Source organism: Lepus europaeus, chromosome 6, assembly GCF_033115175.1.
Source record: "Lepus europaeus isolate LE1 chromosome 6, mLepTim1.pri, whole genome shotgun sequence".
Lineage (NCBI taxonomy): Eukaryota > Metazoa > Chordata > Mammalia > Lagomorpha > Leporidae > Lepus > Lepus europaeus.
The window spans coordinates 35,414,616-35,430,310 of record NC_084832.1 but is presented as its reverse complement, the minus strand read 5'-3'; the positions used below and the strand labels follow the sequence as shown (position 1 = coordinate 35,430,310).

General features: G+C 40.8%; 1 protein-coding gene across 6 annotated transcripts in view; it reads right to left on the bottom strand.

The window, feature by feature from the left end:
- The window catches only part of MYCBP2 (MYC binding protein 2), a 301,875-nt gene that overhangs the window by 242,467 nt on the left and 43,713 nt on the right, over window positions 1-15,695 (bottom strand). For all 6 annotated transcript variants that reach the window (XM_062194062.1, XM_062194063.1, XM_062194064.1 and 3 more), the window contains exon 3: window positions 8,841-9,056. In XM_062194062.1, coding sequence (XP_062050046.1) covers window positions 8,841-9,056 — 216 coding nt within the window. The remainder of the gene's footprint in view (window positions 1-8,840; window positions 9,057-15,695) is intronic.

Sequence of the window (15,695 nt, the reverse complement as noted above, 5' to 3'; positions counted from 1 at the left end):
ATAGTGCTGGCATCCATATGGGAGCCGGTTCAAGTCTAGGCTGCTCCACTTTCGATCCATCCCTCTGCTATGGCCTGGGAAAGCAGTATAAGATGGCCCAAGTCCTTGGGTCCCTGCACCCATGTGGGAGACCAGGAGGAAGCTCCTGGCTCTTGGCTTCAGATCGGTGCTTCTCTGGCCGTTGCGGCCAGGTAGGGAGTAAACCAGAGGATGGAAGACCTCTCTGTCTGTGTCTGTCTGTCTGTCTCTCTCACTCTCTCTGCCTCTCCTCCTCTCTCTGTGCAACTCTGACTTTCAAATAAATAAATACTTTTTTTAAAAAAAAAAGGCGTGTTTCAATTGACTGAATACACGAAGCATGAAATTCTCCATTTGATATAGTTCCTTTTCTTGGAATGGACTAGAAAATACAAGTATGTTGCCCAAGTGAGGCTTTATTGTCAGGCCAACAGGATTATCATTCTTTAAGACTGATTATTACCAACCATGACTTTTCATAATTCCAAAAAGATTTGCCATAAATGACAATTTTGGCCAGGGCTCATTTATACAAGTAAGTTTCCTACAGTAACAGAAATCACTGAACCTTGCCAGAAACAGTGAGGCTATTTAATGACATAGTTCCCCAACTCTCTGGTAAGCTACTTGGGTGTGCTGTCCAGAAACAGTGCTAGCTGGTTTCAGTGGGGCACACCCACAAAGCTTTAGTCACAAGGATCATGACACAGAATTCCCCACTTGCCCAGGTTAAACATTGTTGATTCTCATTAAGCATCCATATCTTGGTTTACTGGACATAAACTGTTTAATAAATAGTAAAACTAACTCATTCCCATAATAGTGATATTCAATATAAGGAGAAATAAAAATCAGCCATAAGTTTCCTAACCATTGAAGAATTATTAATATTTAGCTCCAAATTATAGAGCAGCAGTTCCAAATATATTCCTTTATGTATTTGAAAGGCAGAGCAACAGAGAAAAACAAATGGAAAGATAGAGCTCTTCCATCTGCTGGTTCATGCCTCAAAGGCTGCAATAGCCAAGGATGGGCCAGGTGAAGCCAGCAGCCAAGAACTCCATCCTGGTCTTCCATGTGGGTGGCAGGAGCCCAGGCACTTGGTCCACTTCCCACTCTTTCCCAGGCATATTAGCAGGGAGCTGGAATTCAAGCAGAGCAGCCAGGACTTGAACTGGTCCGCTGATATGGGATGCTGGTGTTGCAGATGGTGGCTAGCCCATTGCACAATAGCAGCCCCAAAACATATTCTTAAATAAGTATTTTTCTGTTGTTTGGCTGAGTAAAGAATATTTTCCAAAAGTATACATGTTAGAATTTGACTAAAAACTTGAAGCCTGTCTTATAGTCACTGAACACACACTTATACATTTTCCTCCTTCAATATTAGGAAGATAAGGAGAAGAAAAAATATATATATACGTACTACAAATACAATATGATATCACTTGTTTAGAAATAAATATACTTTAACATGTACACTGAAAATTAAAAAAGAAATATAAATATCTGAATATTTTTGGTTGATGAGATTTCAGAAATCATATATTTTATTCATCTATTTGACAGGCAGAGGGAGAGAGGAGAGGGAATGAAAAAGAGAGAGAGAGATTAAGCAAGGCAGCTCTTATCTACTTGTTAACACCCCAAATGCCCACAAGAGCTGAGGCAGGGCTAGGGCTGAAGGCAGGAGTTAGGAAGGCAATACAGGTCTCCCACGCTGGTGGCAGGAACTCGACTATTTGAGCCATTACCAGCTGCCTCCCAGGGTCTCAGATCCATCAGCTGGAAACTAGTCAGGAGCCAGAGCTGGGTTCTGAATCTAGGTATACCAATGTAGGACATGGGCATGTTAACAGCTAGGCTAAATATTCTTTACTAGAAATGACTTCTCATTTCTATTTCCTCTTCATACAAAATATTTTGCACTTTCAAATTATCTACAATGAATAAGTACTGATTTTCTAATCAGAAAAATAAAATAATCATTGTGACTTTGAAATAGAATAATTAACCATAAGATAAAACACATGGAAAGCTTCATCACTGTCAAGGATAAACTAAAACTAACCACTAACATGACTTCCTACTTCAAAAAACAGTCTTTGATAAGTTTATGATATTTTACCCTCACTGTTGCTTTCAAATAATTAAATTCTGAAGGCTCTCTATTGTAATTGAAAGATGAAGGCATATAAAACCTAATAACTACATGATACAGCCAACCCAACGTCAATGCTAGGAGAAGTTGGAAGAAAACACGTGAGGACTTCAAAAAGTTCATGGAAAATGGAAAAAGATAAGTTTATTTTGGTACAGAAATAATTTTGAAATAAATGCATAGTTCCTCCATAAAATGCATTTCCTATGAACTTTTTGAAGAACCCTCATACTTGGCCAAAGAAAAATGGCATAGTGGGTTTTCCAAGGTTTTATTCTGCTCTCTTTTAATCATGTTCTTAAATCCTGTTGAATCAGTTCTAATACAGAATACGTTTGAGGAAGTTTAAAAGGAAATCAAAAGTAGATTGAGATTTTACCATGAAGTATTCTGCTTTTAAAACTGTATACAGCAAAGATTTCATAGAAATAATATTTACAAACAGAAGATTTAGAAATCTAGATGGGAAAGTAAAAAAGGAAGAAGACAACTGTAAAGGAAAAAGGAGAAGAAAAAAAAAGAGAAGAAGAAGAAATCTGCCACTCAGAAAGTTTCAGTCTCAAGGTTTTTAGCTTCCTGTCCTCAAACATGCAAACTGACCTTCTACTGTTACCATCTTCCCTTTTCTTCACACCCAGAGGGAAAAGTGCTCTTCAAGTTTTTCTTTTAAAGATTATTTATTTATTTGAAAGAGTTACACAGAGAGAGGGAGAGACAGAGAGATCTTCCATCCATTCGTTCACTCTCCAGATGGCCAGAGCCAGGAGCTTCTTTCTGGTCTCCCAAGTCACCCAAGGACTTGGGTCACCTTGTGCTGCATTCCCCAGCCCTTAGCGGGGAGCAGGATCAGAAGCAGAATAAACAGGACATGAAATGGAGCACATATGGATCGCACAGTTGCGGGCGGTGGCTTTATCCACTATACCACAACGTTGACCTGGTCTTTCAACTTTTCTAAGCAAAATTTTCTTGACCTCAGCCCCTCCCTTCTCTTACAGAATTTTATTTCATTTCCACCCACACAGTGATAACCCCCATGCCTCAATTTCCAGCTGGCACTTCTTTTCTACTCCGGCCCTCATAATACATGCTGGACAAACTCCCAGCTACCTCAAAATTTTGTGCAGAACAATCATTGTCCAACCAAGCACTGTTCCTCTTCCAGTCCTTCCTCTTTCAGTAAACAGCATCACCACCCAGAAACTTTAAGAATACACTTAGACGCCATCTTCTCTTTCAAGCTTCACAGCCAAAAAAATCACCAATTCCTGTCCATTTTGCTTCCTTAATGTCTTGTGTTCACAACATTGTCACTACCATGATTCCAATACTCATTAACACTCCTAACAACTGCAATAACCACGCATCCTCTGCCTCTCATCTCACATCCATTAATGCATGTGCCTTACTAGCAGCGAGGTAGCCATAGTAAAATGACAGTCTGGTTATACTCTGACTTAAAGCCCTCAATGTGTCCTAGGTACAAGACAACAAGTGAATCAGTTACATGACACAAACAGCTCTTCATGATCTTGGATGTGATCTCCTTCTCTCTCTCTCCTTGCTTGATCTCAGCCAGTGTTGCATCCTACTCCATTGTGTCCTATTACATACACCTGGCAGGCCCTATCAGTCTTTACAGCACCAGAGAGCAGCTGTTATTGATCTGTGTGCTGCCCTTACTAGACAATGCTGTTCTGAAGGCAGGAACTGTGTCTCACCCTTTTGTTCTCAGAGACTAACACAATGCTGACTGGAAAACCAAAAAGAAATCACCAAATTATGAAATAAATAATCAGTCTGTATAAGTCTACACCATTTAATAAAATATGTGGCATGACTAGCTACCAATGAGTTCATAAAGTTAGTATGAAGCCTAAGTACAATTATTAAGAAATTATACGACTGGGATTGTTGTGGTGCAGGGGGTGAGTCACCACTTGGGACGCCCACATCCCAGATTGGAATAGTAGGATTTGAGTTCAGCCTCCACTTAGAATCTGTTAACATGCCTGGCAGGCAGCAGATCACGGTCTAAGAAGTTGAGTTCCTGCCACCCATGTGGGAGGCCTGGGTGAAGTGCCTGGCTCCTGGCTTTGAATTGGCTCATCCAGAGCTGTCTGTGGGCATTTGGGGAATGAACTAGCATATAGAAAATCTGTCTCTCACTCTCTGTCATTCTGCCTTTCAAACACGTTAAAAAAACAAAACATACATTAAAAATATTGTATATTACAAAACTTGGAATCCTTTAGAGGATTTGGATAATAATGACAGCTTGAGCTGGGTAAAAATTATAGAAGCAGCAAGGTCAAGAGGCAAAGGTAATCAACGCCAGAATGGACAAATGTGATTACATCAAATTGAGAAGCTTTTGCCTTGGAAAAGAAACACTCAGCAAAGTGAAGAGGCAACTAACAGAATGGGAGAAAATATTTGCAAACTATGCAACTGATAAAGAATTAATATCCAGAATCTATAAAGAGCTCAAGAAACTCAACAGCAACAAAACAATTCACTCAAGAAATGGACAAAGGATTTGAACAAGCATTTTTCAAAAGAGGAAATTCAAATGGCCCACAGAAACATGAAAAAATGCTTAGGATCACTAGCCATCAGGGAAACACAAATCAAAACCACAATGAGGGCCAGAACTGCAGCTCATTTGGCTAATCCTCCGCCTGCGGTGCCAGTATCCTGGGTTTTAGTCCTGGTTGGGGCTCTGAGTTCTGTCTTGGTTGCTCCTCTTCCAGTCCAGCTCTCTGCTGTGGCCCAGGAAGGCAGTGGAGGATGGCCCAAGTACTTGGGCCCTGCACCCACATGGGACACCAGAAGGAAACACCTGGCTCCTGGTTTCGGACTGGCACAGCGCGCCGGCCGTAGCGGCCATTTGGGGGGTGAACCAATGGAAGGAAGACCTTTCTCTCTGTCTCTCTCTCACTGTCTAACTCTGCCTGTCCCCCCCACAAAAAACAAAAAAACAAACAAACAAAAAAAAAACAAAAAACACCACAATGAGGTTTCACCTCACCCTGTCAGAATGGCTTTCATACAGAAATCAGCATATAATAAATGCTGGCGAGGGTGTGGGGAAAATGGTACCCTAATCCTCTGCTGGTGGGAACGTGAACTGATGCAACCACTGTGGAAGACAGTATGGAGACACCTCAGAAATCTGAATATAGACCTATTCTCTCTCTAACTCTGCCTGTAAAAAAAAAAAAAAGGTAACCTATAGAAGTGAAATTGACACTTTCCAATGGGATGATTTTGAACAGCCCTTATCTCGACTATTCAGGAATAGTTCCCCCTCCTTCATACTACTTAATGTAGGGTTAATCTCATGTGTATAAAGTTAATCGAGGGACTGGCGCTGTGGTACAGCAGGTAGAGATGCCGTCTGGAGTGCCTGCATCCCATATGGGCGCTGGTTTGAGTCCCGGCTGTTCCACTTCAAATCCAGCTCTCTTCTACAGGCTCAGATGGCAGTGGAGGATTGCCCAGGTGCTTGGGCCCTTGCATCTGTGTGAGAGACTTGGAAAATGCTCCTGGCTTTGGATCAGCCCAGCTCTAGCCTTTGCGTCCATTTGGGGAGTGAACCAGTGGATGGAAGACCTCTCTCTCTGCTTCTGCCTCTCTCTAACTCTGCCTTTCAAATAAATACATAAGTAAATAAATAAATCTTTAAAAAATAGTTAATCAAAAATAGTCTTTGTTAAAAAATAAGATTGGGAATAGAAGAGGGAGGAGCAAGAAGGGTGGGAGTAGATGACAGTCTACACAGAGATATAATCACTTCCTCCTCTCTCTGCAGAGCTCATTCATCACAAGATCACATTGAGCCCACAAGGTTCATTTCTTTGGACTCAAGTATTTTTAATGAATTGAAAAGCTCCTTGAAAAATAACTGAAATCCACTGTGCCTGTATATTTTCTTGTTTGCCCCTGACTGGACACTTATAACTATAACTATCACTTACTGAGCACATACTATGTGCCAGGTACTGTTCTCTGCAGTGACATCCATTAATTCATTTAAACCTTGCTACAACACTATGAGGTGGATACCAATCCTAATTTGTAGATGGCAAGATAAAGGCACAGATATGTTAAATAATGGTGAGTATCTGATCCCAGGCAGTCTGACTTGATAATCCATGTTCTTAAACACTATATCTTGTTTCCAGATAGGCATTATAGAGTGAAAAACTCAGTTTTAATCACTGGAGCTATCCTTTAAGTTTCCTTGAAAGAATGCCTTTTGACTCTCCGTCATGCTGAAAACATGTTATCTTAAGAAAGCCCAGGGAAAAGGCTTTTTAGTCTAGCAGATAGGATGGTGGCATCCAATAGCAGAATACCTAGGTTTGATACCCAGCTCCTGCTCCTTATTCTAGATGGAATCCCCGGGGAGGCAGTGGTGACAGCTCCAGTGGTTGGGCAGCCCACATCAGCCCTGGCTTTTGACATCTCAGATGTGAACCAGCAGACAAGAGTTCTGTCTTCTCTGTCTCTCTGCCTTCAAAAAAATTTTTTAAAATAATAAAAAAGAATGCCTGCAGCGCTGTGGCGCAGCGGGTTACAGCCGTGGCCTGCAGCACCAGCATCCCATATGGGCACCGGTTCGAGTCTCAGGTGCTCCACTTCCAATCTAGCTCTCTGCTATGGCCTGGGAAAGCAGTGGAAGATGGGCCAAGTCCTTGGGCCCCTGCACCCATGTGGGAGCCTAGAGGAAGCTCCTGGCTGCTGGCTTCAGATCAGCTCAGCTCTGGCCATTGCGGTCACTTGGGGAGTGAACAAGCAGATGGAAGACCGACCTCTTTCTCTCTCTCTGGCTCTACCTCGCTCTGTAACTCTGTCTTTCAAATAAATAAAATAAATATTTAAAAAATGCCTGATACTTTATTTAATACTCATTTATCATGATGTTATAAAACAATATAAAATCGGTTATTCTTAATTACTTAGTATCTTTTCAAAATCTGCACACTCATGCAAAAGATTTCTCTGGGCTTTTGTTTTTCTTCCCAATACTGAACTTAAAAACAATGATTACTACAGAGCTGAGTGTCTTACCCACACACAGACTGGAATCCTTACTTAACATGCATTATCCAGATCTTGCAGCCTTATATCCAAACTACACTTTCTCCCCCTCAACCTTTTCTAATTAACCAAAAAACTTACAATTAGAGACCACAATCTCCACCGCTTTCAGGAGGGACTTATGTGAAAAAAGCAAAGCATGTTTGTTTTTGATTAAAGCAGTGAGTAGAGCATGTGTAGTTAAGACACTGGAAAGAGAGAAAACAAGCAAAGTGAAGGGTCTCCGCTCTTAACACAGGAAACGATAAGGACATTTGAAGATGAATGATTAAGAAACTGAAGACGTTCACAAAATCTACAAAACAGAAAGCAAGTCACCTGCTGAGAATAAGAACCAGCCTATAGGAGGAAGGAGGGCCTTAGCACATTTGGAACTAGCCACCATGCAACAAAATAGAGAAATAGGACAGGGGTCAATGCTCTGGCACCTCAGGTTAATGCCCTGGCTTGAAGCACTGGCATCCCATATGTGCTCCAGTTCAAGACCTGGATGCTTCACTTCCGATCCAGCTCTCCGCTATGGCCTGGGAAAGCAGCACAAGATGGCCCAAGTCCTTGGGCACCTGCACCCACGAGGGAGACCCAGAAGTTCCTGGCTCCTGGTTTTGGATCAGCACAGCTCCAGCCGTTGTGGCCAACTGGGGAGTGAACCATTGGATGGAGGACCTCTCTCTCTCTGCCTCTCCTCTCTCTGTGTAACTCTGACTTTCAAATAAATAAATATTTTTTAAAAATGTAAAATGCATGAATCTTCTAAAAGTTATATTTTTAAAAATGCCTATATTTCACCTATTCTGTTTAGAAATGACATCTACTCTAGAAAAATATATATAAAATAACATTACAGTCTTGAAATAAACCAATAATTAAAGTGAACAGAGTACATTAATAGTTTGCTCTAAATGTTTCTACAACATCAGTTTATTCACATGTTTTTGGAGAATAAAGAAGCGATCCCAGAATCATGTCCAAGTTGGATCAATTCACATACAACTTTTTCCCTAGGCAAGGGGAGCCAAAATAGCCAGAGCATAACTATAAGCTTAGGCTGTTGCAGAGCCAGAAACCTCTCTGCTTCTATTTCAAAGAAAATTAAAATGTACTTACCCAGGGCTCCTCCCCAAGGGAACTCTCCAAAGCTCTTGACTGAAGGCAGTTTGTGCTTCCTCTAGTGCCCACCTTAGTAGCTGCTCACTGGCCCAGGGCTCTACTTCTACTTTGAAAGGCTCAAGAGCCTCCTTACCAGCTGCCTCCAGCCTAGCACAGCCACTCTACTGCTTCTGTACTTTTAGCCTCATAACAGACTCTAGCCCACTGACCTCTGTCTGGGGTGATTAAGTATACCCCTCAGACTTACCAGTAACTGGCTTTGTTAGCATCCTGATTACAAAGGCAGTTTGTCTAGCCTGCCTCAAACCTATACTTACATGAATATACTTATACTTGTTTTTTGTTCATAAGTTTTCAAAAAGCAAGAAACTTTAGCAATGCACACATATGTAATAAATCCAGAAAAGCTGTAGGTTGTGCATCTAAAGAGAACGTAGCAGCTTACCTTTGGAAGCTTGATAGGAGGCTCTTTGGATTCCTCCTCTTCATCACTATCTGATTCTCCACTCTGCACAGAGTTCTTAGATGCAAGTGCCAAGGAGGTTTCTTTCTTCTGCCATTCCAGAACGCAATGGCGTACATTGCAGTAAATATTGAAAGCAGAAGGATTACTATGTAGTTTGATATCTGGTATGATTACTGTATTCTCCAAGTTTTCAGACTGCAAATACAAGATAGAATATTTCAATTTCACATTTTTTTTTTTTTTGACAGGCAGAGTTAGACAGTGAGAGAGAGAGAGAGAGACAGTGAAAAAGGTCTTCCTATCCGTTGGTTCACCCCTGAAATGGCCGCTACGGCTGGCGCGCTGCGCAATCCGAAGCCAGGAGCCAGGTGCTTCCTCCTGGTCTCCCATGTGGGTGCAGGGTCCAAGCACATGGGCCATCCTCCACTGCCTTCCCGGGCCATAGCAGAGAGCTGGACTGGAAGAGGAGCAACTGGGACAGAATCCGGCGCCCCGACCGGGACTAGAACCCGGGGTGCCGGTGCCACAGGTGGAGGATTAGCCTAGTGAGCCACGGCACCAGCCAATTTCACATTCTTTCCATCATCATCAATTCTTATTTTAAACAAAATAAAACAGCAACAAAGTTCAGATAGGCTAACTGATGTGTAGAAGTCATGTACATGACAGAACAAAGACATGATAAGTCTGTTGACTCAACTTCTGGAACACTTACCATCATACATCAGTATTTTTTTAGTAACACAGGAATATTCAACCTGATAAAGGTTGGAAGGGGACAGGCAGAGAACCTAACAAAAAGATCCTTTTATCTCTACAGCAGGCATACAGCAAACAGAACTCAACTACTAGTGTATTATATCAAAGCATATTAATTTGGTGCCTCTCTAAGGGAAAACAAAGATATTGCAGAGTATTAATAACCTACTACAAATACTGATTCATGTTTTAAAATCTTTTAAAACTGATTTAGGAAAAGAGGCATTCTGGTGCAACAGGTTAAGCCACTGCTTGAGAGACTTGCATCCCATTTCAGAGTGCATGGGGTGGAGTCTAGCCTCAGCTTCCAATCTAGCTTCCTGTCAATGTACCCAGGAAGCAGCTGATGATGGCTGCAATATTTGATTCCCTGTCACATATGTGGGAGACCCAGATGGAGTTCCTCGTTTCTGGCTTCCTACTGGCCCAGCACTGGCTGTTGTGATCATTTCTGTCTCTCCCTCTCTCTGTGTTATGATGCCTTTCAAGTAAATGAATAAAATTGTTAAAAGCAGATTTAGGGATTTATTCAGAAATTAGATCTCATGGACAATAGTTAAAACACCACCTGGGCCACCTACATCATAAACTGGAGCACCTGAGGTTGAGTCCGGACTGCGCTTCCAATTCCAGCTACCTATTAATGAATACCCTTCGAGAAAACTGGATTTCCATGTGCAGAAGCATGAAGCAAGACCCCTACCTTTCACCTTACACAAAAATTCACTCAACATGGATTAAAGACTTAAATCTACGACCTGACACCATCAAATTATTAGAGAACATTGGAGATAACCTGCAAGATACAGGCACAGGCAAAGACTTCTTAGAAAAGACCCTGGAGGGACAGGCAGTCAAAACCAAAATTAACAATTGGAATTGCATCAAATTGAGAAGTTTCTGTACTGCAAAAGAAACAGGAGAGTGAAGAGGCAACTGACAGAATGGGAAAAAATATTTGCAAACTATGCAACAGATAAAGGGTTCATTACCAGAATCTACAAAGAAATCAAGAAACTCCACAACATCAAAACAAACAACCCACTTAAGAGATGGGCCAAGGACCTCAACAGACATTTTTCAAGAGGAAATCCAAATGCCCAACAGGCACATGAAAAAATGTTCAGGATCACTAGCAATCAGGGAAATGCAAATCAAAACCACAATGAGGTTTCACCTCACCGCAGTTAGAATGGCTCACATACAGAAATCTACCAACAATAGATGCTGGCAAGGATGTGGGGGAAAAGGGACACTAACCCATTGTTGGTGGGAATGCAAACTGGTAAAGCCACTTTGGAAGTCAGTCTAGAGATTCCTCAGTAACCTGAATATAACCCTACCATACAACCCAGCCATTCTACTCCTTGGAATTTACCCAAAGGAAATTAAATTGGCAAATAAAAGAGCTGTCTGCACCTCAATGTTTATTGCAGCTCAATTCACAATAGCTAAGACCTGGAATCAACCTAAATACCCATCAACAGTAGACTGGATAAAGAAATTATGGGATATGTACTCTATAGAATACTATACAGCAGTAAAAAAAAATGAAATCTGGTCATTTGCAACAAAATGGAGGAATCTGGAAAACATCATGCTGAGTGAATTAAGCCACTCCCAAAGGGACAAATAGCATATGTTCTCCCTGATCAGTGACAACTAACTGTGCACCAAAAAGGAAACCTGTTGAAGTGAAATGGACACCATGAGAAACAATGACTTGATCAGCCCTTGTCCTGACTGTCGAGGAACAACTTACTACTTTATTCCTTTTAGTATTTTTTTGTTCTACTTAATGCTATTGGTTGAACTCTTTAATTAACACACAATTATTGTTAGGTGTTTAAATTTAACTGAAAAGTGATCCCTGTTAAATATAAGAGTGGAAATAAGAGAGGGAGGAGATGTCCAGTTTGGCACATGCTCAATCAGACTTGCCCCTATTGGTAGAGCTAGAAATGTGCCAGGGGATTCCAATTCAATCCCATCAAGGTGGCATGTACCAATGCCATCTCACTAGTCAAAGTGATCAGTTTCAGTTCACAACTGATCATAATGATAGGATTAAGAGTCAAAGGAATAACATAAACAAGACTAGTGTCTGCTGATACTGATAGAATTAAAAAGGAGAGAATGATCCAACATTGGAAGCAGGATACACAGCAGATTCATAGAATGGCAGATGTCCTAAACAGCACTCTGGCCTCAGAATCAGCCCTTAAGGCATTCGGATCTGGCCGAAGAGCCCATGAGAGTATTTCAGGCATGGAAAGCCAAGACACTCTGGCCAAAAAAAAAAAAAAAAAAAAAAAAAAGGACCTAAATGAAAGATCTCTGTGAGTGAGATCCCAGTGGAAAGAATGGGCCATCAAAGAAGGAGGTACCTTTCTCTGAAGGGAGGAAAGTACTTCCACTTTGACTATGACCTTGTCTAAATAAGATCGGAGTCGGTGAACTTAAGAGGCTTCCATAGCCTTGGCAACTCATGACAAGAGCGTCGGGTGATTACTGACGCCATAAACCAGAGTGTCAATTGGTAAATCAACAACAGGAGTCACTGTGTACTTACTCCCCATGTAGAATCTCTGTCCTTAATGTGTTGTACAATGTGAATTAATGCTATAACTAGTACTCAAACAGTACTTAATACTTTGTGTTTCTGTGTGGGTAAAAACTGTTGAAATCTTTACTTAGTATATACTAAATTGATCTTCTGTATATAAAGATAACTGAAAATGAATCTTGAAGAATGGGATGGGAGAGGGAGCGGGAGATGGGATGGTTGCAGGTGGGATGGAGGTTATGGGGGGAAAAGCCACTATAATCCAAAAGTTGTACTTTAGAAATTTATATTTATTAAATAAACGTTTATAAAAATTCTAAAAAAAAATGAATACCCTTCAAGGCAACACGTGATGGTTTCAGTACTTGAGTCCCTGACAACCACGTCGTTCAGCCCCAATGCGGGCATATAGGGAGAAAACCAGCCGATGAAAGATCCCTATCTCTTTTTCTTTCAGATAAATAAAACCAACATTTCAGCTGCTTGAGTTGGAATTAAACTGGTGCTTTAAATCAAAAAACCTTAATTTTCATCAACTGCTGTAATTTCATTCTCATTTAAATTGCAGTAAGGCCAAGAAAAGTGAGTATTTTGGACATAAGCTTCCCTAAGCTCTTTCTCAACTTTCAGTCTTCACAAAAGCATGGTAAACAATTTATACAATGTTTCCTCTATTTTATTTTATTTAAAAGGCATAGAGATAATGAGAGAAAGGGACAGTGAAACATACATTCCGTCCAGTGGTTCACTCCCTAAATGCCCACAATAAGCAGGGCTGGGCCAGGCCAACACCAGGAGCCCTGAACTCAATCTGCATCTTCCACATTGGTGGCAGAGATCCAAGTACTTGACCTATCAGCAACTACCTCCGAGGGTGAACATTAGCAGGAAGATACATCAGAAGAGAAGTTGGGACTCAAACACAAGCATGCCAATATGGGATGCAGGTATCCCAAGTAGCCACTTAATCACTATACAAAATGCCTGCCCCTGTGCCCACAATTTTATTCCTCTGATAGTCACTGTACTTTCAGGATCAACATTGACATCACAAAGAAAGGTTTTATGACATTTTACAAATGTAAATTGCCAGGATTGCAGAATGTCCACAAAGAACCTAAGATAAATAAGATGATACCTCCATGTGCCAAAAGCGTTTGGGCACCAAATTCTATTCTTTTTCCATAAAGAATTGGGGAAAAAAAGAAGTATGCTTGTTAAATAACAAATATATTAAAGCTTAAAGTGGCATGTGAGTTGTGGGCATGTCTCCCAGACTTCCGAATAAATATTAGCAATCTAAATATCTCTCTAAATAAACCAAATATAAAATAGTTACACATCATGACCAATTGAAACAATGTTGTTACAACTCTAGAAAAGCACTCAGAGTAATCCCTATCTGAACGAAAATAACAGAGAAAAAACTTAAGGTGCTAAAAATAAGCATGGGAACAGCACTTGACAAAAACCCAGTATCAACTCTTTAAGTAAACTGGGAATAAGAGGCAATTTCCTCAACTTATAAAGAGGATCTAACACATATCCATAGCTAACACAGTAACAGATCAAATGCTTTCTGAATTCTAAAACTGCAATCAAAGCAAATGCATCTACCCTCAGCAACTCAATTCAGTACAACAAGACAAGAAAAAAAGAAAAAAAAGACACAATTAGAACAGAAATATGAAAGTAAATGTTTCCATTTGTAGAGGCATGAAGATAATCTTAAAGAATTTGCAAAAATCTACATATTAGAAGCAGTATGTATTGTGAGATATAAAATCAGTTTATAGCCTTGCGGCGCCGGCACACCGGGTTCTAGTCCCGGTCGGGGCACCGATCCTGTCCCGGTTGCCCCTCTTCCAGGCCAGCTCTCTGCTGTGGCCAGGGAGTGCAGTGGAGGATGGCCCAAGTGTTTGGGCTCTGCACCCCATGGGAGACCAGGATAAGCACCTGGCTCCTGCCATCGGAACAGCGCGGTGCGCCAGCCGCAGCGCGCTACCGCGGCGGCCATTGGAGGGTGAACCAACGGCAAAAGGAAGACCTTTCTCTCTGTCTCTCTCTCACTGTCCACTCTGCCTGTCAAAAATAAAAAAAAATAAATAAATAAAAATAAAAATAAAAAATAAAAAAATAAAATAAAATAAAATCAGTTTATAAAAATAAGTAATGTAGAATCTGAAAAACTGATCTCACATAAGATAAAAGTATAACGGTGGTTACCAGAGGCTGTGGAGAACAGGGAGAAGGATAGAGAATGGCTGATTAACAGGTATTAAGTTATAGTTAGGAGTAAGAAGTTCTGACATTCTATTGCACACTAGACATGGATAATATACCATATATAAATATTCTAACTAGTAGAAATATCTTGAATGTTTTCACCATAGAAAATGTTAAATGTCTGAGGAGATAAATATGCATATCCTTATTACACATTACATAACATACACAGGCATCAGAATTATCTATTTGAGAGAGAGAGTTACAGAGAGACAGAGAGAAAGGTCTTCAATCTGCTGGTTCACTCCCAAAATGGCCACAACAGCCAGAGCTGGGCTGATCCAAAGTCAGGAGCCAGGAGCTTCTTCCTGGTCTCCCAGGAGGTACAGGGGCCCAAGCATTTGGGCCATCTTCCACTGCTTCCCAGGCCATCGCAGACAGCTGAATCAAAGAGGAGCAAATGGGACACGAACCAGTGCCCACATGGGATACTGGTGCCACAGACAGAGGCCCAGCCTACTTTCCCACAGTGCCAGCCTCCGTACAATTTTTATCTTCAGTTAAAAATTTTAAAAATATCATTAGTATATTCATATATTAGGAATCAAAATTGGAAAATTTTTAAATAATACCACTAAAGTCACAAACTGAGAACAAAGACTTGACGTGTCACTAAAGAAGATACCACAGAGGGTGGTTATTTGGCATAGGCATAAAGATGTCACTTGGGATGGCTGCATCCCATATCACAGAGCCTAGGTTTGAGTCTCAACTGCATTTCCAAATCCAACTTCCTGCTAATGTACACCCTGGGAAGCAGCAAATGATGGCTAAAGTGCCTGGGCCCCTGTTATCCAGATGGGAGACCTAGACTGAGTTCTGGCTCCTTTTCCATTAGGAAAAGGCAAATTAAAATAAAATGAGATACATTATACCTTCAGCAGAATGGCTAAAATAAAAGACAAGGATAACATCAAATACTGGTAATTATGGAGAGTCAGTGGAATATGCATACACTCCTGGTGGGCAGGTAAAGTGACATAGGCACTCTGCAAAAAAGTATGGCAATTTCTTGCATTACTAAAAATGTGCCTACAATATAATATAGCAATTGTACTCTTAGGCTTTTATACCAGAGAAATGAAGACTTATCTTCATGAAAAAAATGAGTACATGAATGTTTATAGCAGAATTAATCAAAAATAGTTAAAAGCTAGAAACAATCCAGATTCCTTTTATGGGTAAGTGATTATATAAACCATTTACATTTATATCATACAATG